At 37.4% G+C, this 24,408-nt stretch overlaps 1 protein-coding gene across 2 annotated transcripts in view; it reads left to right on the top strand.

Moving 5' to 3' along the window:
• LOC131313137 (ankyrin repeat-containing protein At5g02620-like) overlaps positions 1–23,922 on the top strand; it is a 28,426-nt gene extending 4,504 nt beyond the window's left edge. The window contains exons 2-3 of one of the 2 annotated variants that reach the window (XM_058341271.1): positions 11,829–12,424; positions 22,561–23,922. In XM_058341271.1, coding sequence (XP_058197254.1) covers positions 11,840–12,424; positions 22,561–23,295 — 1,320 coding nt within the window. In that variant the 5' untranslated portion in view covers positions 11,829–11,839 and the 3' untranslated portion in view covers positions 23,296–23,922. Of the gene's footprint in view, positions 1–11,593; positions 12,425–22,560 lie in introns of those variants that run through there. The other variant, XM_058341270.1, reaches the window with a different exon arrangement.
• Positions 23,923–24,408: the final 486 nt, after the last annotated feature.

Genomic DNA, 24,408 nt, shown 5'->3' with positions numbered 1-24,408 from the left:
TCCCTTAAATAAATTTGACTGTTGCAATTCGCATAATGAGACAATGCTCATTCATCCTTTTAAATAGACTTTTGTTCATATTTAATTAAGTTCGCTAAAACATTAGAAATTAGATACTACCCTTGTATGTATAATGAGAAAAAATGTGAAGTTCTGAAACTAATGATAAGTCTCACTTACTTTTAAACTCCCAAGTCATTAGGCTCAATAATTGCGATATAAAGACAAATTTCAAATACTTTGAATAATCCAAAACAAATTGTCATAGATGGTTGTACGAACTACGCATTCCCGACCATGTCAATATCTCAATCCCAATGAAAAGAAATTGGAACATTTTCTCGAACGTGTAGTAGCATAGAAAATAGTAGTTAGGAAGAAATTCAGTGAAGAGCTTACAAGCGATTCATTTTATTGCTGATTCTTTTTTATCGACGGAAGTCAATATCTATTCTGATATATAAAGAGAGAGCAACTTTTGATATCACCCATCAAATGAAGTTGTATGGACTTCCTCTAATACCAAACTCCCCTATTAAATATTAATTTTTACAAAGCATTCAACTCCAGCGGGTAAACACGGTAGGGGCGAAAGAGTCAAATCGCATCACCAACTGTCATTCTCACGTCTGAATACACCCCTTTGCCCTTCAACTGCTCCGTCCCTTCATCTTTATCAATTGTTAGTTTTACAGAAAAAGACATGGGAAAGAGAGAGCTCAGAGAGAGGGACTCCGTCCCTTCATCTTTACCAATAGTTCGTTTCACAGAAAAAGATGATCGGTCATAACATGAGAAAGAGAGACCTCAGAGAGGGACAGTCTGCCAAACGTGTAATTAATAGGTTTGTATGATTGTATCTTCATCTATGCTAATTTACCTTTGCTTTGTAGAATCTGTGTAATCTTCACGAGTGCTGCTATAGAGACCGACGGATTCGGCACCGAAATCATACCAACGGCCGCTCCAGGCCATCTTCGGCCACCGGACGGCCGATCCGAGCCATCTAAAAATAAAAATAAAAATAATCGAGTGGCCCTCCGCGGGAATCAATGGCATCCGACGTGCGTAGGTGCTCAATCCAAACACCCCAGTTTTTCATATATACATGTATATACATATATACACCAAAAATAAGGTGTTTGGGTCAAGTATCCTACACATATCGAATGTCGTTGATTCTCGCATGGGCCCTCTCGATTTTTTTTATAGAATTTTTGAACGGCTTGGATCAGCCGTCTGGTGGCTAGAGACGGTCGGTCGCAACCGTTGGTACGATTTCAGTGTCGGACCCGTCGGTCCCTATAGGTTTTCGGAGAATCTTCACATATAGGTCTCATACTCACCCCTTTGGTTTTACACCAGGTTTTAACGGAAAAGCTATCTTTCTTTTTTTTTTTTTAAAGTAGCATTTAATTTTCATACTTTGGTTAGGTGAGAACTGTGGATGTTGTACGTTTTGTTGCTGTTTGATGAATTGGCTTAATCCTAACTATAGGCTGGGCACAGAAAATGTGTGTGGAAGTCAAATTTTTATAAAATAGTGAGAGAAAAAGGATATATGCATGAATATGTCGAGTGTACACTCGTTAGATCCACGAGATGACAGAAAAAAGAGTTCAATTTGATTTTTTTCATTCTCCGTGCATCGAACAAGTTCAATGCTAGACATATTCAATCCATGACATTGCTTTGTAGAATAGATGAAGGTACAAACCTATCCTGTGGGCATTGGTTACTTGAGTGAGCCTTGCTATGGGTATGCTATTTGATGTACACCAAGCGTATCGATATCCAACAGAGCTTATTTTTACAAAGTTATTTAAAAAATATTGTGAAAATTTTAAGCAGCTCCAATCATTTGTACGAAAATTTTTTACTTTTTCAATTCATCGCATTGAGACGAATCAATAATCTATAAAACTTTGATACAAAATTAACAAATGTATAAAAAATTTAAATAATCACAAATTAACTCATTTTAAGTTAAATTTAAACTAAGTTTAAAAGAACACAGCCTTAGATCCATTGACGAAATTCACAAATTTGGTCTTTTTCTTCACGGAATTGACAGTACTATCCAGTATTCTTGTGGTGGATACTTTCACACATATGTGCTCGATCAACATGGAGATGAGAATCTGCAATTATTGTTTGCCAATGCCAGCTGTTTCATAGTACTATAGTAGATCCTTCTCTGGTTAACCGAGTCACGTGACTCATACACACACAGAGACAACTGTAATCATTATTGTTTTGTTTATGGAAAATGATTTTGGTACTTCAAATTTTTTTTTTATGGCATTCTAAAATTTTTTTTTTAGTGTGTTTGTTATGTATAATTTTTACATTAAAAAATAAGTTTTGAAGTGCTATCATTAAAAATTGAAGTGCCAAAGGCTTTGTTCGGTTAATCTTTATTTTTAGTTTTAGTTTAATTTTCATTCATTACTCTATTTCTTGCTCCAATCATTAATATCCTATATATCCAATTATTATTTTTTCATCTCTCTTTATTTTTTTCTAATCATTACTCATATCTTCAATTATTACCATATTTTTCTCTCAATCCACTATCAAAACTAAACTAAACTAAACTGCCGACCAAATAAAGCGATAATCATTTGCCTTGTTTTTTTTTTGGTCTGACGATCGTACTATTACTATGATAACCCATACAAAGACGTAAGCAGTGGGCTTATGTCAACCCCCATGCATCACAAATTCCAGCCTTATATTTATGGTTGGTAGTTGGAAACAGTTGATGAGGACAGAAAATATGAAGCGGTTTACCTCACAATCTGTTTAGTAGAACAGAATACCCAAAATCAGATTAACTCGTGTTTGGATTGAGTCTCGAATTAGGTCGCTTTCTTTAAGACGTTTCGCGGCTCCGCACTTTCTGCGTAAGCAGTGATAGCCACACCACTTCCAGGATAAAATAATCCATTATTCAGCGTCTTTGTCTCAATCTTCCTTGATTCACCCATTTTCAATCTAATAGCTGAGATTTACGAGTCATTCATACCCTATAATACCACACTGGGTATTGTAGAACAATACAGAGTAGTATAAAAGAGTGGTTGGGCTCATCACATTGCGTTAATTTCTATATGTCGTATAATAACCTAAGATCGATCAATTGCTTCATGAATTAACAGGTTTTTGTGTTCTACCTTAATTAATACATTTTTGCTTTCCATGTCATAATAGTAGTTTAGATGTCTAAAATTATGTCTAGAAGACCAAAAAAAATAAATAAATCATGCTCTACAGTTTTAGAGGGCAATAACATTTCAGTTTGATGATTGGCTTCATGAATTCTTATAAAAATTCATTACCTTTTCCGTTCAATATATTAAGTAAAGGAGTTAGACAGCTTCCCGACGATTTGAGTAACAAGTTCATAGGATTGTTTTTCTTGTATCCTAGCCGTTAAAGGAACTTTGGACAGCCCCCCCACACTAACATTGATCTGCATATATACTTGTTTATTATATATATTTGCATTTTGTGGATATTGAACTTGCAAGCAGAAGATTCTGCGTAGAAGTTGGAAAGTAGGTGACAAGGCAATAAAGGGAATTGCTCCAATTGAGACCTCCTGACCACCGATAAGGAGCAGATTCAAGTCATCCCCAACTATTGCTACGATTTCAGAAATATTCAAAATTATTCTCTTCAAAAGGACATGACAAACGTGCATTGCATGTTGCAATTCACCTAGTGCGTCTCTCTCTCTCTCTCTCTCTCTCTCTCTCTCTCTCTCTCTCTCTCTCTCTCTCTCTCTATATATATATATATATATACACACACACACACACACACATATACACATACATAAATCTTCAGGTAAGAATTTTAAAAGAATGACCTTATATGCGGACCTCCCATTTCTCGCCTTTCTCGATCGGATTTCGATGATCCAAGCCACTCAATGTATTCAGAACGTGATTTTAAAGGTACCCGCAAGAAATCGGCAAAAAAAATGACCAGGAAGGGCTTGATTTGAGCAGTCTTTATTTGAACCATTCGATAAAAAACAAACAAAAACTGCTCGAATGAAGCCTTTCCCGGTCTTTTTTTTTGCTGATTTCTTGTAAATACCCATTAAAATCACGTTCTAAACATATTGAGCGACTCGGATCATCGAAATTCGATCGGAAAAGGGAGGTCCACATTTTATTAAAATAAGGTAGTCTTAATAAGAATGGGAATATATATATATATATATATATATAGGAACCAAAAATGGCAAGCGAAAGGCTCGTTCTTATTATTAACCGTAGGATAAGGGAGGATATACAAATTTCCATTCTACCCTTGTTCTTTGCTAATATTCCCTCCGTTCCTAATTGAGAGTCCGTTATTTCATATTGGAATATTTCAAAATGATTGTCCCTTTCTAAAAATAGAAGTAGAAATTTGATAAAATTCCAAATTAAAGTGTCCCTCCTATGTGAATAAAAATAGTGTAATATATGTAGAATATAGGGATAATGATGGTAAGTAAGTGTAATGATTACATATTCCTTAAAAAAATTAAAATTACTAAGAAGCACTCTCATTTAGAAACGGAGGGAGTCGCATTTCTGTATCTCAATCCCAATGAAAAGAAATTGGAACATTTTGTCGAATGTGTGGTAAGAGCATAGAAAATAGTTATAAGAAAAAATTTAGTGAAGAGCTTACAAATGAATCTCAGCGCATTAACAAACAAGAATATTAGCAATCAACAAGATAAGTTTTATTGCTTTATTTTTTACCAGCAGAAGTTAATATCTATTATAATATATAAAGAGAGAGCAATTTTTGGAGTCACCCATCAAATGAAGTTGTATGGACTTCCTCTAATACTGAAACTCCCCTATTAAAAATTAATTTTTACAAAGCATTCAACTCCAGTAGTTAAACACCATGGGGCGAAAGAGTAAAATCGCATCACCAACTGCCATTCCCACGTTTGAATACACCAGAATTGCTCCGCCCCTTCATCTTTACCAATGGTTAGTTTCACAGAAAAAGATGACCGGTCACGTCATAAGAAAGAGAGAGCTTAGAGAGAGGGACCATTTTTGTGAAGAAGTCTACCAAATATGTAATTAATAGGTTTTTACCTTCATCTATGCGAATTTACCTTTGCTTTGTAGAATCCATGTAATCTTCACATAGGTCTCGCATTCACCCTTTTGGTTTTACACCAGGTTTTAACGGAAAAGCTATCCTTTTTATTTTTTAAGTAGCATTTAATTTCCATACTTTGGTTAGGTGAGGACTGAGGATGTTGTTTTGTTGCCGTTTGATAAATTGCACTACTACAATAAACTATAAAGATCACAGCAATTAGCAGTGATTGTAAGTTTTTCATCACACTCTTGCTACCGTGATGGATCTAAGTGTGATTGTAAGTCACTCTCTTTTATCATGGTTATAAACCGTGATTGAAAAAGAAAAATAATCACGGCCAAAAAGCGTGATTGTTTCTCTTGGGCGTGATCATTTCTCTTTTCTGGGTGTGATTGTATGTCATTTTAGATCACAGTTTATAACCGTGATTGAAAGTTTAAAATGATCACACCACCATAAACAGAGATGAAAAATCATTGCGCGTGATCTTTTCTTTGTATCTACTAAACCATCTTTTCCTGTTATTGCCAAGTTTCGAACCCACGCACCCTTAGTTAATTTCCCAAGCTCTTACCACTAAGCTAGTCAAGAACTTCTGTTACATTAGGAAAACAAAAATATTTATACTTACTTCCTAAAGTGTGAAAACTTTTTTTCCCCTTAAAATTTGCTAAATTTTTTGAAATGCAATTACCATGATATTAAAATATATAAAAATTCATATATAAACATTGTTTAAAAATTTTTAAAAATACAACAACAGATCTTTTACCAATCAAAATTAGTTGGTCACCAAAAAATTTTCTTGGGGCGAAAAAAAAAGTTTACCTAATGTGTCAAACGTATACTTGGAAGATATCCAAAATAACTAAATTTCACTACTACAATAAACCATAAAGATTACGGCTTGCCCAAGTGAAAATCGGGCACTAGCGGAATAGTCCGCCGATCGTCGAAGAAACAATTAGGCACTGGTGGAACCTAATTGTGGGATTTGTCTTCTCTCTCTATCTCTCTTTGGGCGTGAAGATGGATGAAACGTAAAGATTTTTTGGAATGAGTATAATTAGGGCTTATCTTCTTACCTTTTGTAAAAAAAAAAAAACTTTTCGAAGTTCTTAAACGATATCGTTTTCGCACATAATTTTTCAAAATCTGCCTAAATAAGTACTAGCCCGCCCACGTGGAAATTCAGACTGCGTGCCTAAATAGGTAGGCTTTTTATCTCACTACAAGAGTGAGATCATTTATCTCACTTTTTTTCGTGCTAAAGTTTTTTATCACGCTGCAAAGGTGAGGTCATTTCTCTTTTATCTTGCCACAAGAGTAAGATCTTTTATCTCATTCTTTTTCGCCCTAAAATCTTTTATCACGCCACAAGGGTGAGATCTTTTCTCTTTTCTATCACGCCACAAGGGTGAGGTCTTTTTTCTTTTATCTCGTCACGAGAGCGAGATCTTTTATCTCATTTTTTTTCCGCTCTAAAATCTTTTATCACGCTGCAAGGGTGAGGTTGTTTTTCTTTTATCTCACCGCAAAAGCGAGGTCTTTTATTTCGTGCTAAAACCTACTTTTTATCTCAGCTTTGAACTTAAACTGAGATAAAAAAATTTAAGCACCACTTTTTATCACGCTTTTACTGAAAATCGTGATCTTTGTGAATCTCCTTAGCGTGACGCATATCTATTATTGTAGTAATGTTGGCTTAATCCTAACTATAGGCCGGGCACAGACAATGTGTGTGGAAGTCAAATTTTGATAAAATAGTGAGAGAAAATAGATACATGCATGAATATGTCTAGCATACACTCGTTAGATCCACGAGATAACAGAAAAAAGAGTTCATGTTGATTTTATTACTAATTTTTTTTTATCGACGGAAGTCAATATCTATTCTGATATGTAAAGAGAGAGCAACTTTTGGTATCACCCATCAAATGAAGTTGTATGGATTTCCTCTAATGCCGAAACTCCCCTATTAAAAATTAATTTTTACAAAGCATTCAACTCCAGCGGGTAAACACTGTAGGGGTGAAAGAGTTAAATCGCATCACCAACCGCCATTCCAATGTTTGAATATACCCCTTTGCCCCTTCAACTGCTCCATACCTACATCTTTACCAATGGTTAGTTTCACAGAAAAAGATGACCGATCATGACGTGAGAAAGAGAGAGCTCAGAGAGGGACCAATTTTGTGAAGAAGTCTACCAAACGTGTAATTAATAGGTTTGTACCTTCATCAGAACTACTTTACCATTGCTTTTGTAGAATTTGTGTAATCTTCACATATAGGTCTCATATTTACCCCTTTGGTTTTACACCAGGTTTTAACGGAAAAGCTATCCTTTAAAGTGGAGTAGCATTTTTCATACTTCGGTTAGGTGAGGACTGAAGATGTTATTTCGTTGCTGTTTGATAAATTGACTTAATCCTAACTATAGGCCGGGCACAGACAATACGTGTGGAAGTCAAATTTTTATAAAATAGTGAGAGAAAACAGATATGTGCATGAATATGTCTAGCGTACACTCGTTAGATCCACGAGATGATAGAAAAAAGAGTTGATGTTGATTTTTTTTTTATTCTCCATGCATTGAACAAGTTCAATGCTAGACATATTCGATCCACGACATTGCTTTCTAGAATAGATGAAGGTACAAACCTATCGTGTGGGCATTAGTTACTTGAGTGAGCCTTGCTATGGGTATATCATTGATGTACACCAAGCGTATTGATATCCGACGAACCTGATTTTTACAGGGTTGATTAAAAAAATATTGTGAAAAATTTAAGCGGTTCCAATCATTTGTATGAGGAATGAAATTCCTTAGTGAATTTCACAGATGGAGGTGTATATTTGTACACAAAGTTGTGTATCCTTAGTTTTATTGAAGTTTTAAAACAAGTGGATTAATAAGTCACACTTTTTACATTGATCCATCATTAAAAACTCCATCTTAAGGCTGCGTTCTTTTGCACTTAACTTAAAATGAGTTGGTTTGTCATTATTTGAATTTTTTTCGTATTTGTTAAATTTGCATTGAACTTTTGTAGATTATTGATTTGTCTCGATGAGAGGAATCAAAAAAATAAAAAATTATACTTTTATACAAGTATTTTGAGAAATAATCGTTTTTTAGCAGAAAAAGTAAAAAAGTTGAATTATTTTGATAAATAAGTAGTTATTTTTCAAAATATTTGGGTAAAAGTAAATATATATTTTTTTACTTTTTCGATTTCTCTCGTCGAGACGACTCAATAATCTATAAAAATTTGACGCAAAACTAACAAATGCAAAAAAAAATTCAAATAACGACAAATCAACTCATTTTAAGTTAAATTTAAATTAAAAAGTTTTAAAAAACGCAGCCCAAGAGACATCGACAAAATTCACAAATTTGGATACTTTCACACATAAGTGGTCGATCAACTTGGAGATGAGAATCTGCAATTATGGTTTGCCAATGCCAGCCGTTTCATACTCCCTATAGTAGGTCCAGGGACGGAGCCAGGAATTTCATCACGCAGGGGCGACCATGCATGCGAGAGAAATATATAAATACACATGCATAATCATGTAAATACATTAAAATTCAAAATAACGTAAATACATAAATCAGTTTAACTAATAGGATCGATCTTAATGTATGTGTCTTGTTTTTCTTTATTGTTCGTCTTTTTTTTTTTTCATTTATTACAATTGGACGAATTCGATACATGGGCTTTCATGTTACTTGATTTTACCAGTCAAAAAACAAAGAGTAAGTAGAAGTCTAGAACAACAATTGGGGAAATACATACCTACAACTTAAATTTCACCAAAATTACTTAGGATTTTCAAAATCTCTTCTCCTCCGTCACTATTTTCTCAAAATTGCCTTTGAAATCTTAACAATTGGGGATGTTTGTGCCAAGAAAGATAGAGAGGAGATTTGGTGTGCCATTAAAATTTTAGGACAAAAAGAAATAAAACTGTAAAATACTAAAACTCATCTAACGAAAGGTGGAAGTTTATTACTTGAATATTTACATTATTAATCCTATACTTCTATTTTTTGTTATATTTTAGCCTTTAATCTTTAGTAATTAATGTTGGTATCCTCGTATTTCAAAAGTTACTATTATATTTTTTTTCCAAAATTCTACACACGACGAGCTTATATATACTTTCATATGAATTTTTTTACATATGATAGTAGTGTTTTTTCTTTTTTTTGCAGGGGCTAATCCCTCCCTCGCTCCAGAGTAGGTCCTTCTCTGGTAAACCCAGTCACGTGACTCATACACACAGACAACTGTAATCATTATTGTTTTTGTTTTCTGGTCTGAAGATCGTACTACTATAGATAAGGCCCTACAAAGACGTAAGCAATGGGCTTATGTCATGGCTTATGTCAACCCCCCTGCATCACCAAGCGATGTCATCACAAATTCCAGCCTTAATGCTTATGGATGGTAGTTGGAAATAGTTAATGAGGACAGAGAATATGGAGCCGTTTACCTCACAATCTGTTTAATAGAACAGAATACCTAAAATTGGATTTGCTGGTGTTTCGATTGAGTCTCGGACTGGATCGCTTTCTTTAAGACGTTTCGCGGCTTCACATTCTCTGCGCAAGTAGTGATAGCCATGCCGCTTCCAGGATAAAACAATCCATAATTCAGTCTCTTTGTCTCGATCTTCCTTCATTCACCCATTTTTCAGAGTATAATGGCTGAGAATTGAGTCGCGGATTAGCTGGTGTTTGGACTTGTGTCGTGGACTAGGTTGCTTTTTATAAGACGTTTCGTGGTTTCGCACTCTCTGTGCAAGCAGTGATAGCCACGTTGGCCGCCGCTTCTAGGATAAAACAATCCAAAATTTAGCCTCTCTATCTCGATCTTTTTTGATTCACCCATTTTCAATCTAATGACTGAGATTTATGAGTCATCCATACCCTAAACCACATTGGGTATCTCATAGAAAAATACGGAGTAGTTAATTTTAAAGCACGTGGGTCAAGTCAACATATGTGAACATGTGAGCACAGGATGATTCCAGAAAGGATATCTCTCTGGGGTTTGTTAATTGTTACTCTCTCAACCTGTGGCCTGTGGGTAGGGTTGGCAATGGAGAGTCGGGACCGGAAGGTACTATTCTTGTTTCCAATCCTCGAACCCTTTTCTTGTCCCCGACTCGATACCCAACGGAGATTTGTTATTTCCTTCATCCCCGTCCCAATCAGACAACGGGGATTTTCGAGGAGATTTGGGGATTCAAAATTTTTACAAAGACAATAAATTATAGGCGAGGATAAATATTTATCTACGGGTTTGGAAGAAAAGAGCGTTGCAGTTTGATACTTAATACTCCCTCCGTCCCTTTTTAAGTGTTCTGCTTCGTAATTTTAACTTATTAAAAAGACATCATCATTATACCTTTCACATCAACTTTTTCCTCCACTTTTCCTACTTACCCATTATCATTACACTTTTCCTCACTTACTTTTCAAAATGGAATTTACTTTTAGGGACAAAATAGACAATTCACCAACTTTTAACCACTAATTTTACAAAATGGACACTTATTAAGGGACAGCCCAAAATGAAATACCGGACTATAAATAAGGGACGGAGGGAGTACTTGCTATGTGGGGAAAACTAAGAAACTAAACTACAGTACTATAAATCTAAAACATTAATAAAATGAAACTTCATAAATTTTGAAAAGAAGGATTTGGAAATATGTTGTATAATTGTATTGGATTCCAGAATCCAGATTACAATCTTGAAGAATAACGGCCACCTCCAATCCAGGAAATCAAGAGCTGAAGATCTATGAAACCCACCTTGTCAGTCAGAGCACGGAAGTTTTGAACGTAATTTTTTGTCGGCTTGCATTTTAGAGTTTTTTTTGTGTGTGTGTGTGTGTCAATTTTGCATTTTATAGTTGGCTTTGAAGCTTATCTCCTCAAACTAATGGAAAAAAATATTTCGGGGAATCAGGGGCTAGACGGGGTGGGCAACGGGAAATGGATTTGGGTCGGGGATATGTCTGTTCCCGCCTCTTATCCGATCCCCGAAATTATTTTTAAAAAAAATCCCCATATCCTATCCAATCTTCCCGATCAGATCTCCAAATTATCGACCGTTTGAAAGGAGGATCGGATAGGAAACGATCGCGTCAGATGAAATTGCCATCCCTAGTGTTGATGAGGGGAGGACTATTCTTTTGTGTCACCAGCTTTTTGGCACCTTCCATTCAATTTCTATCAATTCTGTAAAATGACATGGCGCCAGAAAGTAGCTAGAAGTATGAATCGTAGAAAAGATGCTCTCCACAACAATCCATCAAATGTTGCCCAAAAAATTAAAAAAATGAGGGGGTCCACATGTGAATCAACAGCATTTGATAAGCGTAAGGTGCTTAATCCACGTGTGGGTCCTCTCATTTTTTTTATAGAATTTTTGGACGGCTCGAATCGGCAGTCCGGTGGACAGAGACGGTCTGGCGCGGCCATCGGTACGATTTTGACAGGGGACCGATCGGTCCCTATAGCTTTACGGTGTTCACAATACCCCATCCCATATCAATGATATCATCCCATCCTTGTTACATACACCACAAACATGCAAAATGCAGCTATAAATAGAGGTGAGTCTGCAGATTCCGCATACTCGTCTACTAAAACACACACCCAAATAACTAGCTAGACTGAAGAGAGCAACCAAATGGAGCACTACCTCTGTGAAGCTGCAATTACTGGGGACACCGATTCACTGGACGCCATAATCCAAAAAGATCCACTGATTCTACATAAATTTGCAGACGGATGTTTCAATGGCGCCGCATGTCCTCTCCACGTGGCTACATCAAACAACCAAACACACTTTGTCGAAGAACTACTGAATCTCAAACCGGAGCTGAAATTGAGACTCACAGAAGTCTTAGATTCGCAACTACGGTCTGCCCTTCACTTGGCATCGGCCATGGGGCACCACCAGATTGTTAAGGTATTATTGAATGCCAACCCAAAGATGTGCTTGGTTCGCGATCGAGACGGTAAAAACCCCGTCCATGTGGCTGCCATGGAAGGCAAGACCAATGCCTTGAAAGAGTTGGTTCAAGCCCGCCCGGAAGCAGCTCGAGTCAGGGTGGATCAAAATGAGACGATCTTGCACTTGTGTGTCAAGCACAACCAGTTGAAGAGCTTGAAGAAACTGTTGAAGAAGATAAAAGGTCGGGATTTTGTCAACGCTAAGGATAGTGATGGAAACACCATTTTGCATCTAGCTATTTTGTATGAGCGCTTCGAGGTATGTCCTTATTCTTTTCACTATTCACTACGTACATAATGTAATTTTGTTCTGTCGCCCACCGAAAGGAGAGGTGCTATACAAATAGTTTGCACAGATCAATTTTGGACCCGTCTCGGGTCCTACAAAAATGATACGAGTCGTCCATTTTGTTCAATTTTGAAATAAAATTGGATGATTCGTAATTATCTTTACCGATAACGGATTGAGATTTTTTAAAGATCCTAAAAAACAAATTTTGTGGGACCCGAGATGAGTCCAAAATTGACCTGCGCAAGTTGTTTGTATAGCTTTTACTATACTCATATCATTTTTGCACAAAAAATGGGTGAATATACTCGCAATATACTGATGCCCCATTTGATAATCCGCTCTAGCCATGGGATTGAACTACTAATTCCTTATTTGCTTCCGTTCTCAATGGCCGGACTAACATACCCATGGGATTGTGAGTCCTGGGAATAAGGTGGAGTACTAATACCTACTGGCACATGGTATTATCAATCCAGTTCGGAGGCTCCTCCAATACAATGACAAAAGTACCTATGGCTTTCTCAACGAATTATTCTTTGTTTGGTTCTACGACTATCTTAGGGCTCAAACATGAGGGTTTTAGTGCCAAAAATTAATTATAAACATTTAAAATAAAATAATTAAAAAAATAAAATTTTGTACCGGTTGAACCAGATTGAAAATTAGAGTACTTATTTTTTTTAGACTATTGATATATTTAAAAACATGGTTAAAAAATTAATTGTTCCAATTATCAATCCATTTGAATCGGTGCGAAGATTTTATTTTTTTGATCATTTTATCCTAAATAGTTATAATTAATATTTGGTTTTGAGGCTCTCATGTACGAGCCCTAAGATAGTCATAGAACCAAATAAACAACAAATACTTAATTATGAGAGCCCTACATACAAAATTTAATTATGACCATTCAGAATAAAATGATCAGCAAAATAATATCTTCGCACCGGTTAAAACGGATTGAAAAATAGAGCACTTAATTTTTTTAATCATATACTCCCTCCGTCCCTTTTTAAGTGTCCTGCTTCGTAACTACAACTTATTAAAAAGACATCATCATTACACCTTTCACATCAACTTTTTCTTCCACTTTCCCTACTTACCCATCATCATTACACTTTTACTCACTAACTTTTCAAAATAAAATCTACTTTTAGGGACAAAATAGACAATACACCAACTTTTACCCCCTAACTTTACAAAATGAACACTTATTAAGGGACAGCCCAAAATAAAATACTGGACACAAAAAGAGGGACAGAGGGAGTATTATTCTTCAGTTTTGCATAGAGGGCAAAAATGAAAATTTTACTATCAATCCAATACTATCCTATGTGAAACAAACATGATATTAATAATACCATTATTTAATCACATTTCAAATAAACACACTCATTATCTATATATTTTCATTGCCAATCTTAATCATAATCTCATCTTCTTACGAATTCCACCCATCTAATGCTTTTATCAAACGAGGCATGAGTTCACATCGAATGTCCCTTTAACAGTCAAAACCAAACATTTTGTGGAGCCTGGCTGTCTATCCCTTGCCAAATGAAATAAAGAAAAAATGTTGACACCATATCAGTAAATGCTTTGGATCCAGTAGCTTTCTATATGGGATTGATCTGATTTTTTTACAAGATAACCTAAAAACACAAGTCCTAAAAAAGAAATGAATTTGATGACCGAAGTGGTGCCTCCCTATATGCATCATATATATAGTATCAGTGTGAGATGTTCACCCACTTTGTGGTGCATGAACAAAATTGCATTCTTTTATTCAATATTTCTAGATAGTGGCGGCTTCAAAATTTTATAGTAGGACATTCATAAATTACCTTAACACTACTAGCTGGTGTATTAACCAATAACATATGTGCAAAACCTCATATATTAGTATAAACAGTGCATACAAAAAACATATTTTCTATTCTAAAAAAAATAACTTTGAGGCGAATGAGAACTTAAAAATGAGTATTGTTATGTGTACATATGCAATGTACATATCACATGCACATGAATTTTGTGGGCCCCACCTTAAGTCCCACAAAGATGATTCGATCCGCCCATTATTTTAAAATAATTTTTTATGGAGCCCTAGAAAAAATCAGCTCAACCTGATATCACTAAAGATATTTTTGAATTTGTAGGAGCAAAACTGAGCAGTTAAGTAGTTTCGCTCCCACAAATTTAAAAAAAAATCTTTACCGATACCGGATTGAGCTGATTTTTTACAAGGCTCCATAAAAAATATTTTAAAAAATAATAGGCAGTTCAAATATTCTTTGTGGGACCCGAGATGGGCCCCACTAAACTCATATGTACATGTTATGTATAAACTCATTTGTAGCCATATATACTACTCCCTCCGTCCATTTTTTTGTGTCCAGTATTCCATTTTGGGCTGTCCCTTAATAAGTGTCCATTTTGTAAAGTTAGGGGGGTAAAAGTTGGTGCATTGTCTATTTTGTCCCTAAAAGTAGATTTCATTTTGAAAAGTTAGTGAATAAAAGTGTAATGATGATGGGTAAGTAGGAAAAGTGGAGGAAAAAGTTGATGTGAAAGGTGTAATGATGAAATCTTTTTAATAAGTTGGAATTACGAAGCAGGACACTTAAAAAGAGACGGATGGAGTATATTTTTTCACAAAACTTCAAGTTTTTTTTTTTTGGAAAATTGTCGCATTGCGTAGTAGACAGTGTTCCAAGAATGGAGTGAGTTAAATTTTACAGTTGTCCTAGACAAATTCTCATATATTTGTGCTAATGTTTAACCGGCGTATTAATCTGTTAAAATGCTTTTGAAAAAAATTGGTAGTTAAGTAGTTTCGTCCCCACAAATTTAGAAAAAATCCTTACCGATACCGAGTTGAACTGATTTTTTGCAAGGCTTCATAAATTTTTTTTTAAAATAATAGGCGGTTCAAATAATCTTTGTGAGACTCGAGATGGGCCCCACTAAACTTATATGTACATGATATATACAAACTCATATGTACCCATAACTAAATTGCTTAAAAATATATACTATATTTTTTAACAAAAGTTCAAGGTTTTTTTTTTTTTTTTTGAAAATTGTCGTATTGCGTAGTAGATAGTGTTCCAAGAATGGAGGGTGTTAAATTTTATAGTTATCCCAGACGAATTCTCATATACTTGTGCTAATGTTTAACCGGCTTTTTAATCTGTTAAAACGCTTTTGAAAAAAATTGGCTTATCTACTTTTTTGGTCCTTACAAAATAGATTCGGTTTCAATTTCGTCCTCATAATTTTTTTTTATTTCAATTGTACCCTCTTATTATCTAATGTATTTCAATGTTACCCTTCCGTCACAAAATTGGACGGAAAATGCCTATGTGGCAAACGGCTTGGTGATGTGAATTGTGTGACCATCTTTCCACCCAATAAAAAATCCTAAATCCTAAATTTCCAAAATCGTTTCCCCCCAAATCCCCAAAATCATTTGCCCCCGCCCAAACCCACCTAATAACATCTAAATCCCCAGTGATACCCAGTGCGAATCCCGAGCCTAATTCGGTCGAGTGAGAGAATTCCTTACCAGACCTCTAGTTCGGGAAATGATCAACGGTGGAAGGCTGGAACTCGGACCGGGTTCGACGGTGGTGAGATGAGCCGTCGACTGAGTCCTGTGGCCCGATCAACATGTGGTAGCTATGGTTTGAGCCCTCGGAGAAGCACCGGAAGCTGTTATGGGGCCTCTGTTTCTTGAGGACGTCAAATAGCATCGGGATCAATCCTTCCATGCCTAACTTGTTGTTTTCCTCTGCTTTTCTGGATTTCTACTCTGTGGGTGTTCTCAAAACAAAATTTTGAAAATATGTTTTCTTGCAATGGAAGGATTTTTTAATGCCAGCAAAGGTGGAGTGAAATGAAATTATGAGAGTGCGGATTTGGAAGTCATCAAAATTTCAAGTCACCAATATGTGCTTGAAATTAAAGAGGCTTAATTTTGCGCGGAAAAACCCACTCGGATCTTTTTCTTTTTTTTTTTGAACCAAACTCAGGAATATTTTGATTAATAAAAATCTGCCCAAGGGCTAACCCACTGGGATATAATGCTGGAAGAATCAGTAGTATAATATGTTGTAACGAACGCTATGAATGCAAGCTAAGAACGAGAAATTGAAAACTAAACAAGAAATCACAAAGACACAAGATATACGTGGTTCCCCAAGATGGGTACGTCCACGGGCGAGGAGAGAGAGGATTCACTAACCAACGTGAAGAAGAGATACAAAGAGCCGGCTATAATCCGTAACTCTAGAAAGGTCACAATATGAAAGCCCAAAAGATAATTTCTAGAAGTACCCCAAAAGCCTTATTTATAATAGGCTACAAAAACGGGAACAACATAATTAACCAATGTGGGACTAAAGAATACAAGGCATTCCTAACAATTCTCCACCTTGACTTGAATTCCACTGAACCAAATCACCAAATATAGCTATCCCCTTCTAACCTCTCACTCGCCAAATGCCCCCGAGGGGCGATCAACTGCAAATACCAAGCAAGCCCAAGCAATGCTTGAACTTGGCAACCGGAACCGGTTTAGTCAACATATCTGCTGGGTTATCTGCCGTACCCACTTTCTTCACATCAACTTGCTTCTGTGAGATGATATCCCGAACGAAGTGATACCTGACATCGATATGCTTAGTCCTCTCATGATACATCAGATTTTTAGTCAAATGTATAGCACTCTGCGAATCACAAAATACTGAACTCACACCCTGTGCAAGACCAAGCTCACAAAGCAAACCTCTCATCCACAATGCCTCCTTCACAGCTTCAGCAATGGCCATATACTCCGCTTCTGTTGTAGACAGCGCAACTGTAGCCTGTAAAGTAGCTTTCCAACTAATGGCACTTCCGGACAGAGTAAAGACATAACCTGTCAGAGACCTCCTCTTATCGTGGTCACCGGCAAAATCCGAATCAACATAACCAACAGCATGATCACCAGAATTGACAATCCCAAACAATAGACCAACACCTGCAGTTCCGCACAAATACCGTAGTATCCATTTCACAGCCTCCCAATGTGCCTTTCCTGGACGCCCCATATAACGACTAACGACACTAACTGCATGTGAAATATCAGGACGAGTACATACCATGGCGTACATAAGGCTCCCAACTGCGCACGAATATGGAACCTGAGACATATACTTCTCCTCATCCTCCGACTGTGGTGACAACTGAGCTGAAAGTCGAAAGTGTGCTGCCAAAGGGGTACTGACTGGCTTCGAGTTCTGCATGGCAAAGCGCTCAAGCACTTTAAGAACATAAGACTTCTGATTCAAAAATAGTTTGCCAGCTACTCGATCTCTGCAAATCTCCATACCCAAAATACGTTTTGCTGCACCCAAATCTTTCATCTCAAATTCACCACCTAATTGTTGTTTCAACCTGTTGATTTCTGATACACTCTTGGCAGCAATAAGCATATCATCAACATACAACAGTAGATAAACAAATGAACCATCTGGAAGTTTTCGAAAATATACACAACTGTCATACTCACTTCTTGAATATGACTGGCTTATCATAAAAGTATCAAACCGCTTATACCACTGCCTAGGGGATTGCTTGAGGCCATACAAAGATTTACGAAGTAAACAAACGTGATCCTCCTTACCAGAAACAACAAATCCCTCAGGCTGACGCATATAAATCTGTTCCTCAAGCTCGCCGTGCAAAAATGCAGTTTTGACATCAAGTTGCTCTAACTCAAAATCATAACATGCAACAATAGCAAGTAAAGTGCGAATGGAACTATGTTTTACAACTGGTGAAAATACCTCATTGTAGTCAACACCCTCCTTCTGGCTGTATCCTTTCGCCACTAGCCGAGCTTTAAACCGAGCGTCTTCTACCCCTGGAATACCTGGTTTGCGCTTGAAGATCCACTTGCATCCAACAATCCTCTTCCCTTTCAGCGGTTCTACTAACTCCCATGTCTGATTCTTCTGAAGAGACTCAATCTCCTCATTCATAGCAACAAACCACTGTGCAGACTCAGTGCTCGAAATAGCTTCCGTATAGCTGGAAGGCTCTTCATACTCAACTGTCTCAGCAACTGATAAAGCATAGGCCACCATCTCAGAATAAGCCGAATACCTTTCAGGAGGCCGAATCTCCCTCCTTGGCCTATCTTTAGCAATAGTGCGTGGTTGCTCAACTAATGCATCAACCTCTGTGTCTGAACTCTTGAACTCCTCTTCAATTGGCTTCTCAATGTGCTTCTTCCCTGAGTCGGAAGCTTCACCCAAAAACTCCACCTGCTTTGGAACACTATGTTCCTGAACTGTATCATCAACCTGCTTAGACTCCTTAATCAGATAATTTTCATCAAAAGTCACATCCCTACTGATCAAAAACTTCAAATCATCAGAGCACCATAACCTGTACCCTTTGACACCTGCTGCATAACCCAAGAAAATACACTTCTTGGCCCGTGGCTCCAGTTTACCTTCATTCACATGAGCGTAAGCTGGACACCCAAAAACACGCAACACAGAATAATCAGCCGGATGACCTGACCATACCTCAAACGGAGTCTTACACTCAATAGCAGTCGACGGAGACTTGTTCACCAAATAGCATGTTGTGGAAACGGCTTCAGCCCAAAATTCTTTGCCCAATCCGGAATTGGACAACATACAACGTGCCTTCTCCAAAAGAGTCCTGTTCATTCGTTCAGCCACACCATTTTGCTGAGGGGTTTTTCTCACTGTGTGATGCCTCACAATGCCCTCATCACTGCAAAATCTATCAAACTCGCCAAGACAAAACTCCATACCATTATCAGTTCTCAAACGTTTTATTTTCTTACCAGTCTGATTCTCAATCAAAGTTTTAAACTGTTTGAATGTATTAAAAGCGTCACTCTTATGTTTCAACATATACACCCAAACCTTACGAGAGAAATCATCTATAATACTCATAAAATATCGAAAACCACCTTTAGAAGTTACCTCTGCGGGACCCCAAAGATCCGAGTGAAAATAATCCACCGTGCCTTTGGTGCGATGAACAGCTGTACTGAATTTTACCATGCACTGCTTGCCGTAGACACAATGCTCACAGAAATCCAGTTTCTCAATTTTCTGGCCACATAGCAAACCCTGTTTGCTCAAAACTGTCATCCCCCTCTCGCTCATATGCCCAAGGCGCATATGCCACAAACGAGTCAAGTCTGAATCTGAAACCTTGGATGAAGCAACCGTTGCTGCAGCACCTATAACTGTACTGCCCTGGAGTGTATAGAGGTTACCACACTTCTGACCCTTCATCAGTACTAATGCACCCCTTGAGACTTTCAAAACTCCACCTTCACCGAGGAATTTGCAACCATGAGAATCAAGAGCACCCAGGGATATAAGATTTTTCTTCAAATCCGGAACATGTCGAACCTCAGATAAAGTCCTAACAATACCATCATGCATCCTAAGCTGAATCGTTCCTGAACCAACAGTCTTACAGGCCATGTTGTTGCCCATCAAAACTGTACCACCATTGACCGCCTCATAAGTAGAAAACCACTCTCTATGCGGACACATATGGTATGAACATCCAGAATCTAGAACCCACTCGGTATTAGAGCGAGAATCGCCCTCTGTAACTGATAACACATTATCTGACTCATCTGAACTTTCAGCAATTCCAGCAATTACTTTACCCCCTTTCTGGTCTTCTTTTTCCTTCTCCTTGAGTTTTAAACAGTCACTTTTCCAGTGCCCGGGTTTCTTGCAATAATTGCACTTTCCCTTCTTCTTACCTGATGATCTGGATCTTCCCCTATTACTCGACTCCACCCTTTCTGTTGTTCTTCCCCTAACAAACAAACCCTCCGCATGTGCATCACCCTCACCTGACACTTTTTTTCTCAATTCTTTCGAATATAGGCTGGCCTTAACATCCTCCATGGATATCGTGTCTTTGCCATACAATAGGGTTGTAACAAAGTGCTCATACGAAAGTGGTAAAGAACATAGCAAAATTAGGGCTTGGTCCTCATCCTCAATTTTACTATCAATATTTTTCAGATCCATAATAATACGGTTGAACTCGTCTAAATGATCTTTAACAGGTATACCTTCTCGCATACGAAACGTATAAAGACGTTGTTTGAGATATAACCTGTTGGTGAGCGACTTCGTCATATATATGCCTTCCAACTTTAGCCAAATTCCTGCTGCTGACGTTTCTTCTTCCACCTCGCGAAGAACGTCATCTGCCAGACTCAACTGAATAGAACTCAGAGCTTTGGCATCCGTATCATCCCAATCTTCCTCTTTGATTCCAGAACTAGTCTTGCCTAACAAAACCTTGTGCAATCCTTGTTGGGTTAGCAGAGCCTTCATCTTTACTCTCCAAAGACTGAAACTGCTGCTCTGCCCATCAAACTTCGCAATCTCAAATTTAGCCGCCATAGCCACAATCGGAAACGAAACCCTAGTTTTTGCAACCTAAGGCTCTGATACCAGTTTGTTGTAACGAACGCTATGAATGCAAGCTAAGAACGAGAAATTGAAAACTAAACAAGAAATCACAAAGACACAAGATATACGTGGTTCCCCAAGATGGGTACGTCCACGGGCGAGGAGAGAGAGGATTCACTAACCAACGTGAAGAAGCGATACAAAGAGCCGGCTATAATCCGTAACTCTAGAAAGGCCACAATATGAAAGCCCAAAAGATAATTTCTAGAAGTACCCCAAAAGCCTTATTTATAATAGGCTACAAAAACAGGAACAACATAATTAACCAATGTGGGACTAAAGAATACAAGGCATTCCTAACATAATAAAGCGTAGGCTTTAACTAATTAGGTAGTAGGTGGTGAATCTAGTGATGCTTTTATTTTTATTTTTATTTTTTAATTTTTTTTAAATATTGTATACATCAGCGGGGAGTTAGGGGAGTGTTCCAGAAACTATCCACAATCCTGGCCCCCAAAGACCCACCCCTGTAAGACTCGAACCCTGATCACCATTGAGTGGAGGGAGATAGAGCAATCATCTCCACTGGAAGTGGTTCTCAATCTGGTGATGTTGAGACTAGTCTAGTCTAGGTGAGTTTTGGTAAAAAATGGCTGCCCAAACCAAAACAGTTGAAGTTGCAGCAGGGTCGAAGGGTTTTACAGAGTGGGGAAAACGAATTGGGGGAAGAGAGGTGGGGCCTAGTGCCCTGCTGTCCAAAATTTTGCCAGGTCACCTAAGCTGTTAGCCTCTTAGGCATTTTCCGTCCAATTTTGTGACGGAAGGATAACATTGAGAAACGTTAGATAATACAAGGGTAAAATTGAGATCAAAAATTTTAGGAGGACGAAATTAAAACTGAGCCTATTTGTAGGGAACAAAAAAGTAGATAAGCCAAAAAAATTATAGCGAATATGTTGGGGTCAATCTTTCGAAAATATGTTGTTCGTTAGAATGACATGATGAGATTTTTTGATTGTAGTCTTAAATTCAAAGGAATGTTATTCAAGTTAACGAGGTTTTGCAATAAAGTTGAATATTTTTAAAGCTTTGTATGTAATTCTATAAGCTAACTAGACAAAAAAGAGAGAGAAGAAGTTATTGTCACAAATGTGAAAATAACACATTTAGACCATCGACAATAGAGATGGAGAGAGATCATAGAGCATAATACTTGACCAATTGATTTTTCTTTTTATGTTTCTTTTTTCAAATTTTTTTTTGAGCTTTATTTGAGGTAATGTGTTAGGTGTTCACATATGTATTACCTGAATTGACGGGCTGTAATTGAATTGTGATTGAGTGTTCAATTGGTTGAGTTAGGTGTTCAATTATTTTTGGGTTAGACGTTCAAGACTGGGTTAGATTTGGGTGTTCAATAATATTTGAGTTGGGTGTTCAAGAAAAAGGCTAACTCATAATTTTAACATGTATTCTAATAAAAACAAATTATTGGGTGTTCATGTGACCATTGAACAATCAATGTACAACAGCCTCAGTTTCTAGGTTTTTTTCTCGGTAGGAAATCATCACTGAAAAACATGTTCTTTGATTTCTTATATCTAACCTTGAGATGCAATGTAAATATTTCAGATCGCGTGTTATGTCCTAGAGAAGCTAACAATAGATGTGAATGCGACAAATGCAAGTGGACACACAGCAATGGATATTTTGTTCCTTGGACCAGATATCCTTGGATCAGATAACAAAGAAAAGAGTCATATTGGATTAAATAAGGTAGAAGAGAGTCATATCGAAGACTTACTTCGAAAAGACAATGCTAAACAGGCGAAACTTCTCGTAGGTGGAGATTGGCTTACGGATAAAAGGGAATCCTTAATGATTGTGGCATCACTTATTGCGACAATGGCATTCCAAGCTGGGGTGAGCCCTCCTGGAGGCGTTTGGCAAGAGGACACTGATAAATATCGAGCCGGGGAAGCTGTAATGGCTTATTATTATCAAGATTCCTATCCGTACTTCCTCCGCTTTAACACGATAGGGTTCGTTGCATCATTGAGCACAATTTTGTTGCTCATGAGCGGATTAAAATTCAGGAACAAGGCTATGATGTGGGTCCTGATAGTGACCATGTGGTTGGCAATCACATCAATGGCAATTACATATTCGTTTTCCAACGTTGTGGTTACTCCTAAAAGGGACAGACCATCACTCACTAATATCATTAAAATTGGAGTTATAGTGTGGTCCAGTGTGATGGGTCTTCTTCTAGTGAAGCACACAATCGGGTTGGTGGCATTTTTTGCGAAAGAGAGAAGGAGCAAAATGCAGGCAAAGAAAAGGATTATGACATCTGAGACGGCGTAGAGTTTCTTCGATCGTAAGCCCGTTCTACGCAACTTCCTAGGTGGCAAAGATTGAGGAGCGACTCCTCCCCTTTCCCTCAGTTCTTAGACGATATACATAGGAATGAATATTAGGCTTTCCAATGTTGGAACTTTTGTTCATGGTCTGTATTATACTGTTGTGAAGGATAATAATCCTCCGATATTGGACTGTTTCGGAGAGAGAAGATTGTAGACAAGTGTGCTAGCTGGACTTCCATTACCTACAAAAACGATCGGCAGGGGTTTCTTTTTTTTTTTTTTCTCGGCAACAATGGGTAGGTACGTGGCTGATGAAGATGATTTCATGGAGGATGACAAGGTCTTCGCGAGGATGGTGCCTCTTGTTTCTCTCGGTCTTCGGGTTTGTTCTCTCGGTTTGTTTGTCTCTGTTGGCTTTTGCTTGTTTCGGTGTTGCCTGTCGCTGGATTGTTTTTAGTGGTTGTTCGGTTTTCGGTGTTTGTTTGTGGTGATTTGGTCGGCATTTTGCCTTCTTTTTGTTTTGGCTGGTTCTCAGGTGGTGTATGCCGGTGTGCCTGTGATCCTTTTAATTTTTGTAATCATTTTCAAAGATTAATAAAAATATGTTTGGCCGATCGAAAAAAAAAAATATAGGCAAGTAACAGGTTGTTCATGATGAACTCAAATAAAGAACCACATATTATGTTCTTGTCATCGAGGTAGTGTTTGTAACTTTGGATCAAGGCATTTGTGGATGGAAAAGATAAATTTAGGGGATTTCCCTTCACAACTTTTTCTTTTTACTTGACTAGGTGCATTGCGACGTGCAAGGCACTTGCACGTCTGTCATGCCCATTGAATTGAATGGTGTTGAATATTTCCAAAAGCATAGGGTGCAAAGTTTCATATACATAAATATGCCATATTTCTTATTACAAAAGGGCCTAGTGAAATTAGGCTGAACATCTTCGATAACAAAAGGCCTTTACATAGCAAAAGGCTTCATCTTTACTTGTGGTTGCAGTTTGTTTGAAGCTGTTGTAAAGAGTTGACTATTTGTTGTCTTTGGGGCTGTCCAAAGTTTCTTCCTACTGCAAGATCATGAAACTGTCCATGAGTGTCACCACAAATGGTC

The sequence above is a fragment of the Rhododendron vialii genome, chromosome 13a (assembly GCF_030253575.1).
Source record: "Rhododendron vialii isolate Sample 1 chromosome 13a, ASM3025357v1".
Taxonomy (NCBI): Eukaryota; Viridiplantae; Streptophyta; class Magnoliopsida; order Ericales; family Ericaceae; genus Rhododendron; species Rhododendron vialii.
The sequence above is the reverse complement of the archived record's forward strand: the minus strand, read 5'-3'. Positions and strand labels throughout refer to the sequence as shown.